The following is a 13,845-nucleotide window of genomic DNA, read 5'->3' as shown; positions in this document are numbered from 1 at the left end:
TTGGAGCCTTCCTGGCTTCTGGCCAATAGGCGCTTCCCTCTCCTCTGCTCCCACCGTGCTGTGTATAGTTGTAAAACAGAAGCACTGCTTTCTGCCTTGGATTAAAATGCTGCCACACGAGTCTAGTCCTCCCCAGGAGACGGCGAGCTCCTCGAGGGCCGGGGTGGGGGCCTCCTCGTCTAACCTCGTGCTCTGCCCAGAGGGGCACTCTACCGCATTTGTTGGATTCACGGCTAACGCCCCCCCCCCACCCCGTGACTCTCCACATCCTCATATCCCAGCCGTGCGCCAGTCAGTCAGCTGCGCTTTCCTGCCGTCTCCCACTCTCTGCTCCTACAAGCTATGCTCCTCCTCAGTCTAAGAACGTGCAATGCATTCCCATTCCCACCCTTGGCTCTCCACAGGTGTCACCCAGACCTCTGCCTCACCAACTCCCATCCATTCTTTAAGGCTTTGGTACAGTTGTTTCTCCTCCATAAACTCTTCTGGATGGCTCCAGCCTTCCCTGAATGGCCACCATATTTTCAGTGTAAAGAGTGGAGTTTCTGAGGAGAGGTCAAACCCCAAAGGGTAGGAACGAAAGACAGGCAACAGATGCCAAAGGAGTTTAGGGGGCTGAGGGTGGCCATCATTTCGGTACTTAACACACCAACGGGGCAAAGAGAAGGAAACGAATGCTGAGGGCCCACTATGTGCCAGGCACTGTGCGTTTTCCTCTCCAAAACCCTTGGCAGTACCTAGGTACTGCCGTTTTCGTTTCACAGTGAAGCAATGGAGGGTGAGAGAGGGGAACTCATCCAAGGTCACTCCTGGTAAGGAGCCAAGTAAGGAAGTGAACTGGTCCCACGTGGCCACATTACGGCATACATATACACACTGCAAGCAGGAGGCTGAACAGGAAGTTGGCACTATACAGCGAGACCTTCTTTGAGCAAACAAATTTTTGGGATCACGTATCCATGTAGGCTCGTCCCCCTCCCCCACTCTCTACAGCCTCAGCCTCGGGAGACAATGGCACGCCTGCTGACAGGGGGCGCCACGTTCCCCTGGGGCCTTGCCGGGGTTGGGGGGGGGGTTCCTCATGAATGCTCTCTCCCTCACTCCCCATACTGCAATCTGCTGCTTACTCTTCTCTTCTTAAATCTTGCCTTTCCTTTGGCTTTTGTGACATTCTGTCCTAGTTTTCCTCTTTTCTGCCATTTCTTCTCAGCTGCCTCCTTCTCTGCCTGCGCTTCTCACTTAGAGTCTAGAGCATCTCCAGCTCCTTCCTCAGCTATCCCATCAGGCCATACCCTCCCTGATCCTCTTCTGTTTCAACAACTTCAAGTACTATCTATAAGCTGCTAAGTCCATGTTCCACCTATACTGGACTATGTCCTTGCGTTCCCAGACACAGGATGCCCGGACGCACCTCAAGATTTTTACACGTGCTGTTCCCTATACTGGGACACTTTTACCTCTTGGATTTTGCCTAACCTTACTCATCCTTCCTTCAGGCCTTAGCTTAGCTGTTCCTTTCCCCTTCTCAAGAGCACCTAGCTCATTGCTTTGTCATCACCGGCTTCTAGACTGTCAGCTCCGAGAGCAGGGACTACATCTGTTGTGCTGACTGGTCTTCCCCATGTTTAGCACAGTGCTTTGCACAGAGCAGAGTCTAAATAAACATGTGCTGAATAATGAACAAATGAGAACTCTAGGATACATACCTCCCAGATCTCTCTTGTCAGCGGTAGATCATATATCTGACTGCCTCCTGGTTATCCCCATGAGGGGGATGTCTGTCCTACAGGCAGCCCAACTCAGCAGGTCCAAAATGGAACATGGCATCGTGCCCCGCCCCTTCCCCCTGAACTCACTCCTCCTCCTCTACCTCTCACTAGACTGAAAAATGCTGCCCTCCATTTCACTCCACTGTCCAAGTAAGAACTGGAAGTTGTACAAGGTGAGAGAATTGCTCTCCATCTACCTCGGCTCAGGCCCATGGCATTTCTCACTGGCACTCCAGCAACTGGCTCCTTGCTTCTGGTCTGTTCTTCCAACCTACTCCCCCAAAGTGAAACTGGAGTGCGATGGAGATCTAGGGCTTTGAGAGCTGCTGACAAAAGTGTTTGCACGGTGGCCTCTGGTGGTCTCTGTGGCTTTTTCCTGAGCTGTCCTGCTTGCCCCTCAGCACCCCGGAGTTTCTGGGTTTCTTGAGCCCATACACCTGCTTGCCTCTGAGTGTCCATCGGCCACTCCCTTGCCTAGAATGCCCTCGCCCCTCCCATCACCTGGCAACTCCCACTAGGTCTTTGGGGTCTAGCTCCAGCATTCGCTTCTGAGGGAAACCTTGTTCACCTTCTGGCCTCGGGTCAGGCCCCCTCTGTGTTCTTTCAGGGCACCCCCTGCGTCTCTGGCCTAACAGAATCACACTGAGGTGACTACCTGCTCTCTTACAGGCCCATATCCCCCACCAGCTTGTATACTTCTTGTCTTACTCATCTTTAGGTCCGCAGCTCCAGCACAGTACAAAGGACAGCACAAAGATTTGAACAAATAAACGAAATTTCAGATGTGAGGGAGGACAGCTTTAGAATCTGGAATTCACAGGGGGTGTGTGTCTGTCAGGAGATCCTGAGGGGGAAGAGGGAGAACAAAACATTGGCCCTGCCCTACTTCAACTGCTTCTGGACACAGAGTTCATCAAAAAAGGAAAAAAGAATCTCCAAACCCCACTCACCTCTCATTGACAGTAAGGTTCTGTTGCTTTAAAAAACCCAGAAAAATGTTGAGGATCCAACTAGTTACTTTTTTTGGCTCTGCCCTAGTTTCTTTTATCACATTTTGGAAGAACTCCAGTAGGCCAACTTCATTCTGTGAAGAAAAAAAAAATGTATATATATATATACATATATATATGTATAAAGTCTCCCCCAAAATGAAAGATCAGCATTCTGAAGGCAGATCTGAAACTGTCACCCTCTGCCTCCTCTGAGACCTCTACCTGTACTTTCTTAAACACGGAACTGTCACCAGAAAATTGTGATCACTTTCAGTAAACAGCAAGTATTCGACTTCTACCACTGTCACTGTGCATTTTTTTAATACAGCATTTTCTCACAGGAACAAACATATGTCAGAGAGCCTGGCTTGGTGAACCAGAGGACAATGAAATCCACTCTCCCCCAAACTCACCTGCCCTCTCGCTGTCAGCCTTGCATACCCTACAACCTTAACCCTTTTATCCTCGGGCCCACGATGTTTGGCCTGAGTTTCCTGTCCTTTTTCTTTCCAGGTCTATTCTCTGCTGGAAGTCCCAGCGATTGTGAGAATAAGGAGGCAGGAAAAGAAGCAAATCAAGAAGGAATAGACGGAATATTCTACCTCTGGAAAATCAAAAGTGGATCGTAACTATATGTATCTTCACATCATCCCAGGAAGTGACAGAAATGGTTTTCAAAATGAGGAAGAACCCAGGTACATGTGATCCACTTAGACCACAGGACTGATGGAGGCAGTAGGGGCTTCCAGGCCTTCTGAGCCAAGCCAGACACAGCTTAACCCTGCCTCTGCTCTTGCTCCGTGAAAACAATCATCAAGGGGACTTGAAGAAGACTCTACCCCCTCTGGACTGTCAGCTCTGTGAGGCGGGGGCCATTCTGTCCGGTTCACTTTATAACTAGAGCTAAGTCAGGGCTGGGCAATGGCAGCTACTTGGGAGTATCTGTGGACGGAATCCACGCCTGCCATCACCACGTGCATTTAAAAAAAAAAAATCACAAGTGAATGCTCCTTCTTTATCGTGCCATGTTCACCTTTAAATATTAGAATTGTCCCAGGCTTGCATAAGAGTAACCCCAAGGCACTCATCAAGTGGCTAACTGCCAGCTCAGATCAGTTTGGCAGAACCAAAAGGTCTGGCTAAGTCCATCCTTTGTTTTCCAATAAGAAAAATAAAAACATGTGCTCCTCACATACGGGAAGGTGAAGCTTCCAAATGCAGAGGGAACACATTTCTTAGTAGATTTCCCCTACCTGCTGCAATTCAAATCAAACCACACTTTCCTTGAAATAGTCTTTTAAGCTTTATACTGTGGGTAAGGCTCTCACCCTTGCCCCTTTCAGAAAAGCTTTGTTAAGTGAAGGAACTTTCTGGAAAAATAAGGTACTCGGAAGAGCAAGACATACTAACAAAAGTGCTCTGAAAGTTTAACTATTGTAGATGCTGTAAAATATACATGGGCATACAATTGCTAAAGTAGACATTCCATAATAAAAAAAAATCTACATGCCCTTTGTAACAGATACATTCTCTGGTGACAAGCCTACTGAATAATCCCATAATCATCTCTTGAATCTCTTTTCAGGCCAACGTTACTATTCTGCTCATGCTAAACCAGGGCAAAGGCTGCCTCAGCAGCCAAAGCTTGACTGCAGATAAGGGAAATGCAGGCAGAATGAAGAGGAAGACCTGCTTAACTTACAGAAAAGTATTCCAACTTCCACCATGATACAGCAAACCACTGGGGAAGTAGAAAATCGCTCTCCAGCCCAAATCAGATGGGCAGAATTCCCTTTGTTCTAACCCAGACAGGCTGGCTCGCTGGTAAAAAGAGCTGTCAGAAGAACTCTTTGCTTTGCCAAGGAAAGGTTTTCTAAAGCCACCTAGAAATATTGCAGTTGAACTTCCAGGCTTGGCTGAGGTGCTGGGACGTGATGAATAGCTCTTCTTCTACCCTTGGGTGGTTTTTTTTTTATTGGATGGATAACATGGCAAGTCAGATTTGTTTGTCTTTTTGTGTCAGTGCTGTGATGAAGCCTGTCGGAGCTGGAACTATACTTCACTGGGGGATGCACGGTTTCAGTACACAATTGCAAGCGGACGTGAAAATCTGCGGGTGTAATGGGGTGAGCAGCCAGCAGCAGGGCTGAAGGAGGCCGGGCCGCTGCCGCCCAGAGAATGACGGATCGATGCCGAGGCGCACATGGGCCGCCTGCTCTGGCTCTTTAGATCAGAAGTCCACCTTTCGAGAAAAAAAACTGCAGCATTCTAGATAAGGTTTCCTTAGTTTTTCTATGAGATCGGCAACTGCTAATAAGCGAATAAGCACGAATCTCAGAAGTCCCTGGTGAACATGGCAGTGCAGCCATCTGGTGTTCTCAGGAAAACTGTGGGCTGGTGATTCCCTTACATAAAAACTATTTAAGAGCAACGCAAAAAGGCCACTGCGTTAGGGAGCCCCTAGCTTCCTTCTCAAAGGCGACATGCAAGCGTCCGACTCTGCACTGACCTCTCCTACGTCAGACAGAGCTGACACCGTAGCGATACGGCGCGTCGTCTCCTGGCCAAATGTAACACTAATTGTTCCTTCAGCCACAGCTAACGCGGCAGGGACAACCGGTCCTGTCTTTCGTGTAACACCAGACAGCCTCCACAGCTCTATGGCCGGGAAGCGTCCTTTCACATTTTAATCAAATTTCCCCGAAGCATTCAATTACACCCAGAGCCAATGCCAGGTCAGCCTCGGAGATGCTAACAGGAGCCCTGCACCGCTAATGGATCTGTCAGCTGGTCACTGCGGGTGTGAGGCGAGGCGCAGGGATTGCCCCACCTGCGCGGCCTGCCCTGGGGAGGAACCCCGATTCGCCCTTGCGTCGGGCCCCAGAAGCAATGTCTTTTTGCATGCTACTGTCTTCTCACCAAGCTGTCTTGTCCGTTCTACCTTTGGAGACGACAAAATGTCCGAAGGCTATGCAGTTGGAATAGGAGGAGGGCTGGTTTCCCAACCACCATTCTTGTTCTAAGTCCCACACCCTTTGAACCTGATGACAGGGCAGAAATTAGCTGGACTATATTTAGAAGGAGAACAAAACCTGACAGAGACAGCTGCCCAGTGACAGACTCAAGAAAAAGCCCACAAAGTGCAAGTTGAGGAACAGCTGATTATGTGGCAGGGAGTGACCTGGCAGCTAAAGGAACCCCAGACTGGCAACTCGGGGCTAGTTAAAAAGCTTGCAGAAGTGTATCCAGAATGGGGGCTAGACACGGAGAGAGTAGCCGGCCCCGTGGGGAGCCGCACGTGGCTGATGCTCCTGCTGATGGTATTAACAACGACAACAACAGGTGCTAGGCACTCTTCTAAGTAAACTCATTTAATTTTTTTTTTTTTTAAGATTTATTTATTTGAGAGACAGTGTGTGTGAGAGAGAGCATGAGAACAGGGTGAGGGGCAGAGGGAGAAGCAGTCTCCCCACGGAGCAGGGAGCCCGATGTGGGGCTCGATCCCAGGACCCTGGGATCGTGACCTGAGCTGAAGGCAGACGCTTAACCCACTGAGCCACCCAGGCGCTCCAACTCATTTAATTCTTTTTTTTTTTTTTAAAGATTTTATTTATTTATTTGAGAGAGAGAGAATGAGAGAGAGCAAGCACATGAGAGGGGGGAGGGTCAGAGGGAGAAGCAGACTCCCCGCCGAGCAGGGAGCCCGATGCGGGACTTGATCCCGGGACTCCAGGATCATGACCCGAGCCGAAGGCAGTGGCCTAACCAACTGAGCCACCCAGGCGCCCCCCAACTCATTTAATTCTTAACAACAACCCTCGGTTGATACTAGTAGAACTCTCTCTTACAGATGAGGACACTGAGGCATTAACTTGCTTGAGCTTCCACAGCGAGAGAGCAGCAGAACTTGGATTTGAACCTCTGCAGTCTGTGCCCTTCATCTCCATGTTACACTGCCTCTGATGAAAATATCATGTCCCTGCCTTCCCGGGGACTGAGACTGAGCACCTAGCAGTGCCAGGCACAATGTGAAGCAACAAGCTTATCAAAAGAATGCCCTTTCCCACCACTTCCATTATCTTATTTGGTACCTGCCATCTGTTCAAAGGTTCTTCACACATTAAAAATGTTGCAAAGGCCCTTAGCAATTAACTTAGAAATTAGGAGAAAACGGCAGGTTCTCTTTCTGCCTCTGCCAATGTACCCCTATGCCACCTGGCACTTCCCGCTGTGGCGGGGCACACACCTGCTCCCAGATCAGGAAGGCAGACAGATTCACGCCCCCCGCCCTAGGCCACACAGAGCTTCTGGGGCACAGGAGGGTGGCTTGAGTTCCCTGGGCCTCTCTTCTGCATCCCCTCCACACTCTCTCCTCATGGAAGTTATGGTGAGTACGCCTCAACCAAGACCCTGCCCAATTCTGCAGCGCCTTCGGACCTTACAAAACCACCCCCACTACTGCTCACATAGTCTTGGTGTCAGGCAGACTGCATCTTACTACATTCTAACTCTTCTGCTACGGGGACTTCGTGCACCAGTTTATACCTAACCGGGCAGGTCATTCCTGTGTGGGGAGCAGCCGACTATACAGCAGACCCTGCATCTGTGGACTGAACAACGGTGGCTTCGACCAGGCGAGGTGCTCATGTGTCATGACGTGTCATTCCGTGGAGGCACAAAGGGAAACTGCACCCATCTGCCACGTGGTGGGGGTGCTGGGGTGAGCGGCCACTGAGCATTTCTGGAAACACTGTAAGAGGGCCCAGCATCTGTCTATCGGTGGGGACTCTGTTGTTCCCTCTTTATTCCTGTGGGTTTGATCACTCTTACAAAGTGAGAAAAACAGAATGCAGACCCATCACCTTTGTGAAAATAACACTGAATGCTAGTGTTGGGATGGAAATGGAAATTAGATAGGGAGGCCTGAGTGATGGTTCTAAGGAAAGAAAGCAGAAGTTATGGTGAGATTAAGGATGGACACATTCAGTGGGGTGCCAGCTTGGATCTACGATGCGAATGAGCCTTCTCTCTGCTTTTCATGGAAACAAGAAGTGGCTGTGGAAATCTGGCAATGAGTGGAGGGGGTGGGGGGAATAGACGGATCCAGAAGAGTCTTCAGTGGGGAAAAAACTAAAGGTAGTTAATTGGTGGTGTGAGACTAGCATAGGAAACATTGCTCTCACTTGAGCATGTCAGGAGGAAGCCAGAATCCTGAACCATCAAGGCCTCTTTCAAGAACATGGAGATCTGGAGAGGCTTGGAAATTACCCCAGAAACACCAAGGGTATACTCTCTAGTCTGTCTCATAAAATACACAACTAGAAAGGTCTACCATCCTATTTTGGTCCTCACAGTTTCTACTCCTGGGTCATGTTCCCAGCGGGCCTGGAAGCCCCTAAAATCTGAGCAAAACTCTAGTCCCAACAATTTCACTTGTGCTTTGTTCCTAGCGAAGTCGGGAAGTAAACACATCTGAGTTTAAGATAACCATTCCATACAGAGAGTGTTCACACCTACATTTAGCTTAGACTCATGTGAAAATGAGTTTACATTCTCCGAGATACATGAGCTCTAGGAGGGATGGGAAGGAAACCAATCTGGCAATAAGACTTTTCTTTGGATAATCAGGTGATAAAAGTTGACAGCAGAGCGGCATAACCAGAAAACCGTATCTTCGAGAATGGGCCACAAGTAGTATGCTGTCAAGAAATCAATTCTGATCATAATCACATTTCAATGTGCCTAAAGCCACCATTGTCAAATGGGCCCAACACGGAGGGAACCTGTGCTGGTCAACAGCAGCTTTCGGGCTGCAGCTTAAAAATGGCAACAAAGCTGCAAGGCAGTGCTTGCTCATCTGCACCAAGATCGGACTGAAACCAGAAATAATGTATTTTAATTGTCCCCAAAAGGAAATCATCCCACAAACAGGAGAACTGGCTTCAGGATGGGTGAAGGAGAGAGTCCCTGTGAATCCCCAAGGCTGAGCACTAGGGACTTCACTCCTCCCTGCACTTTTGCTCTAGTGGGAAGGTCCCTGAGGGGTCAAATGAATCTGAGCCCAGAGGATCCTCGTCTCTGAAAGTCCTGTTACTTGCATCTGAAATAAACGAATTGCTGGTTTTTCAGAAGTAAAGTTAGAAGATGCATCCTTTATTCAGTTTTACCAGAAAAAAATATCGGTTACATTTCCAGGGCATAGGCTAACTATAAAAGCACCCGTAAGCTGGCAAGCACTGGGTGCAATTTTATGAACCGAAGAATAAAATCAATTTCGAAAATTACATGGAGCTGAAATATGGTGAGCGACAATGTTGACCAAATGGATTTTCCTTCAGCGGTGGTTAGAAGGCCAGTGCTTTGCTCCTCAGCACGTCTAAGCAGTCTGAAACCAGTCAAGAGTTTCAGATGCCTTTTAAACTATTAGCTTTAAAATAGTATCATCTATGAGTACACAGATATTTATCATGGGAAATTATTTTATAGACAGTTCATCCAAAAAGAAAACCAAGCCATTTCAAGCTTACTAGAAACTCAAAGCAAAACTCTTGGAAAACAATCCATTTAATAATCAACCACAGTCATAATATCTTTTCTGCTTCTTTGTCCCCAGAGACACCTTAACCTTTTTCATGGTGTCAGAAGCAAAGGATTATGACTTCAAATGGGGAATAACCAGCTGGGGAAAAAAAAAAGTTGTTCAAATAAGACTACGTATCTTGAGGTTGAATACAAAGACAGACAGACATGTATGGCAGCACGGGTCACTAATTTGGAGGGTCACAGTCACATTTTCCTACAGTCTCACTGTGGCCATGATGGATTTTTCTTAAAATTCTGCCCTGCGCGGCTCTCAAACGCGTTAGCAGTTCTTTGGTGTCAGTGCTCTTCTCCCTGGCAACTTATTCTAGGGAGTCCGCTTGGCTGTATTTGGATTTTGTTGGGATTCAGTGAAGATTCTGTTCTGTCAATCATCTTCGGGGTAAGGGAATCATTCCCTCCCCTCTTTTAGCTAGGGAGAGTGGCAGCGCCAGTTCCCTTTGCATAGCCCTCCCGGCTCCCAGGTGTCCAAGGTGAGATCTGAAATCAAGACTGTCTCTTAGTGTTTCAACCCACTGCCCTGCAGGGCTACTTGGGAGAATGAAAAGCGACATGGAAAAGATAAAGCTCTTCTACCTGAAAACAGCACAGGGCACTGTGGCAAGGACAGCAGGCTCTCAAGAAACACTAAATTGGGAATGCGATGCCATTCCTCCACTGAAATCTTGATGAGATGGACATCTTTCCACCTAATGAATTCATACACAGCCAGGCACCCTGTGAGCTTGTATCTGGTCCTTACCAAGTGCCTACCATGTGCTGGGCTGCGTGACATGAGGCGACAGGCAAAATCATCCTACAAACCGCACACATCCTGCCCTCTTTTGGAGACCTTTTCAATGATTCATTCAGAAGGAGCCAAGAACCTATGGCACCAAGTTTAAGAAACAAAATAAAGTTAGAGAGGACAGTTTATATCTCTTTTTTTGTGATTTAAATTTTCTACTTGTGGACATAATTTCTGCTTTTCATTGAAGTTGACTGATTTTCACTAAATTTAGGAGACAGTACTTTTTCTTTCTTTATAAGGCAGTCTGACATCTTAAAAACCAAACAGGGTGATCAAAAGTTTTAAATGAACCAATGGTCTGTGACTGCTTCATGAAGCATTAGTGGGACTGTATAAAACATTAGTATTGGGCACCTGGGTGGCTCAGGTAAGCGTCTGCCTTTGGCTCAGGTCATGATCCCAGGGTCCCGGGACTGAGCCCTGCATCAGGTTCCCTGCTCAGCAGGGAGTCTGCTTCTCCCTCTCCCTCTGCTCCCAACTCCTGCTCTCTCTCTCTCAAATAAATAATTAAATCTAAAAAAAAACCCCAACAAACCCAAAAATAAAACAACGAAGAAAACCACAACCAAAACAAACAAACAAAAACAACAGTATTAACAAAAGTAAAAGTTCTATTTTCTCTATCAAGTGATCCAAAACAGCAATGAACTTGAAACATATTCCTGTTTGTCACTGTGGCACATTATATATGCAGGCAGGCAGTAGAGCTTAGAAATGGAAATAAAGCCTGGACTCTGAAGTCAGTTCAGACCACTGAACCTGGCCCCCCACAGGCCTGGCGAAGATACTTAATGTACTACACCCCACCATAGTTTATGTTTCCCCATCTGTAAAATGGGGTGAGTAACAGTATCTACCTCAGAGGGTTGTTGTAAGCGTAAATTAAAAAGTGGCCCATGGGGTGTCTGGGTGGCTCAGCTGGTTAAGTGTCTGACTCTTGATCTCAGCTCAGGTCTTGATCTCAGGATTGTGAGTTCAAGGCCCGCATTGGGCTCCATACTGGGCCTGGAGCCTACTTTAAAAAAAAAAAAAAAGTGACCTGCTATAAATTGCAGAACCTGCTGTCAGCGAGCAGCCATGTTCTTGTACTGCTTAAGCAAATGACTACAATCTGTTTGCATTCTCCAAATCAGGTAAGGCAGAGTTTAGGAAGAGATAACCCACAGACGTCACCCTGGGATTATCTGCTAAGAAAAATGTACATGCATATCATCTAGATCATTCTCATGATTACTCCTGGAATATGCTGACTCAGAGAAGGACTTGCTATGCTATTAGAACCTCTCATATCTCAGGATCCTAATACCTGGATCTCAGATTCTGTATTTCTATTCCTTAATCCTTACAAATGAGGTCAGCAATCAAGGCAATTTGACATAAGATAGGGAAGCAAGGTTAACTAAATAGGTTCAAGTTTCAGGTGGGGTACTTTTTATGTGACCAGAGGAAAAAAACAGTAATATAGGTTTTCTGTTGGGAGGGAACTGTCAGGAGGGTTTAAGAGAGAAAACCAGGATGTAGATTGGATTTAATGTCCTAACAAGACCAGTTCAGAAAACAAGAGTCGGAGAGGCCAAGTGACCTGCATCTGGACACAGTACGTGGGGGGTGGTTAAAGCGGTGATCCAGGTGCTTCTCACCCAGAGTTCAGTGAGCCAGGCGTCATCCCACAATTTGCAAGGGGGTCAAGAGTGGTTTATGTATCTGACCTTTAGAAACTAAGATTCTTTTATCAGGAATGCTTCTTCCAGGACTTTCATGAGTATTGTCAGAGTATCATTTGTCTGACCATTCACTGAATAAATATTCACTGAGTGCCTACTATGTGCCACACATTGTTGTAGATGCTAAAATACTAGAGTTCTGCAAATATCAAGCAGAAATTACCAATACATAATGCAGTGCTTACCACATAATAAAATGACAGGACAAATTAAAGACTAGAGTTAAATTCTGAAGTTTTTAGTATGTGTGGGTAAGGCATGTGCTTAAATGCTTAATGGAATAAGCAATCCAAAGGCACTGAGTGTGGGGTCGGAGCTCTGCAAAGCACCTCCACTACTGCTTTTTATTTAATGAATACTCCTGGGCACTCTTTAAATACAAAGATGGTTCATTAGATTTGTGCATCTGCCCTTCTCGGCAATCTGTTGTGTTTCTGATGAAGGCAAGAAAAAAAACATGAACATATCATTTTCGGGTCTGAGTAACTCAGCTTTCAATGATTACAAAGTCGTAAAGAGCTCAGGATACCCACTTTCAGGAAAACAATTTCTCTGAATCATTCTCTTTCCATTGCTATTTAGTTCTCTTTATATTCATCTTGGAAATTTCAAGGACTACCCCTTTAAAAAAAAACAAAAACAAAAACGAATCACCTAATACATTATCTGCAAGCTATTAAAAATAAGTGTATTTTTAAGATATTAAAAATCCCTTCAAAACTGGCTCAAAAATCACCTTCTTCTGGAAGTTTTTCCCTTTTGTTCCAATCAATGTAATCACTACCTCCCTGGGCTCCCATCCCACCGTATGAATCTAGCTCTTGCAATCTGCCCCAGGGGCTGGTTAGCTGTGTCGTGTGTGTGTGTGTATTATATATATATAAACTCTTGGAAAACGAAGAAACACTTTTTTTTTTTTTTTTTTTAATATATTTGTCCCTGTCTGAGTACCTGCTACATAGGAGATGCAAAATAAAAGTTGTGGACGGAACAGATGAAAGACAGGTTCCCCTCAATAGGACCTTAAAGTCTGGACCCACTCGCTGGGCACCTTCAGCAAACATTTATTCAGGGCCTCCTGTGAAGGACACATAAGTGGAGCCTGGGACACAAACATGAATACGAAAATGTCCCCGCCCTCAGAGGACTTTGTTTGCGCAAGGAGGCAGATGCTCCTCGCCATCATGTGCTCGTCAGAGGCCAAGCGTGACAGTGCTAGAGAGATGCTCTCTCAAAGGAGCAAATGCTTGCAGACAGGGCCGTGGAGAGAAATAGCCATATTCTTGAGAGGAGTTTCTGAAAGGTCTTTTCACCTCTCTTGTGAAGAAAGTTGATATACAAAAAAGAACTTTCAACGTTATATTTAGTGGATTCTTTTCTGAAATCACAGTCGTGAGCAAAGAAATGGCCAAGAAACCTGGGTTTTCTTCATTTGCTACCTCCAAGGGCTGCCTCCATTCACCTGGTGGAAGGCCAAAGACAGATAATGGACATCTTGGAGGCTCAGTCCCTGTAGGCTCCGTCCCAGTCCTTCCATCCCCTGTGTAATCTGGGAGTTATAAAATGCAGGACTGGAATTTAGCATTTGGAATTGAGTCTGGAATTTATTTCGCGTGGGCTGGAAATTCATCAGACAGTGGGGAGGATGGGTAGGACTAAGCCTCAGTCGGGTTAAACCAACCTCAGGAAAATGCCTGAGTCGTAAGAGGCTTCAGTTTAAAAAGGTGTTCAGTCCGAGATGCGAACTGACTTGCCTGGTCGAAGATTTGGCGTTAAGCCACTGCTGGTGAGCCGAGCTGTGCTGAGGAACAGCGAGTGAGAGGGTTACACAGTCCTAGCCTGCAAGGGGCTGAACAAGTCACACGAAGAAATGACTAAAATCCAGCCTCGTAAGCATCAGAGAGTTATGACTAAGCTACGGACGCAGCCCACAGGAGGCAGTGGGCGGTGGTCACCCTGCCTAAAGTATG

At 46.7% G+C, this 13,845-nt stretch overlaps 1 protein-coding gene across 1 annotated transcript in view; it reads right to left on the bottom strand.

Moving 5' to 3' along the window:
• The window catches only part of GATB (glutamyl-tRNA amidotransferase subunit B), a 91,760-nt gene that overhangs the window by 21,688 nt on the left and 56,227 nt on the right, over positions 1 to 13,845 (bottom strand). The window contains exon 10 of the mRNA XM_035022908.1: positions 2,720 to 2,853. Coding sequence (XP_034878799.1) covers positions 2,720 to 2,853 — 134 coding nt within the window. The remainder of the gene's footprint in view (positions 1 to 2,719; positions 2,854 to 13,845) is intronic.

The sequence above is a fragment of the Mirounga leonina genome, unplaced genomic scaffold (genome assembly GCF_011800145.1).
Source record: "Mirounga leonina isolate KUSES-001 unplaced genomic scaffold, KU_Mleo_1.0 Mir_176, whole genome shotgun sequence".
NCBI classification, from domain to species: domain Eukaryota; kingdom Metazoa; phylum Chordata; class Mammalia; order Carnivora; family Phocidae; genus Mirounga; species Mirounga leonina.
The sequence above is the reverse complement of the archived record's forward strand: the minus strand, read 5'-3'. Positions and strand labels throughout refer to the sequence as shown.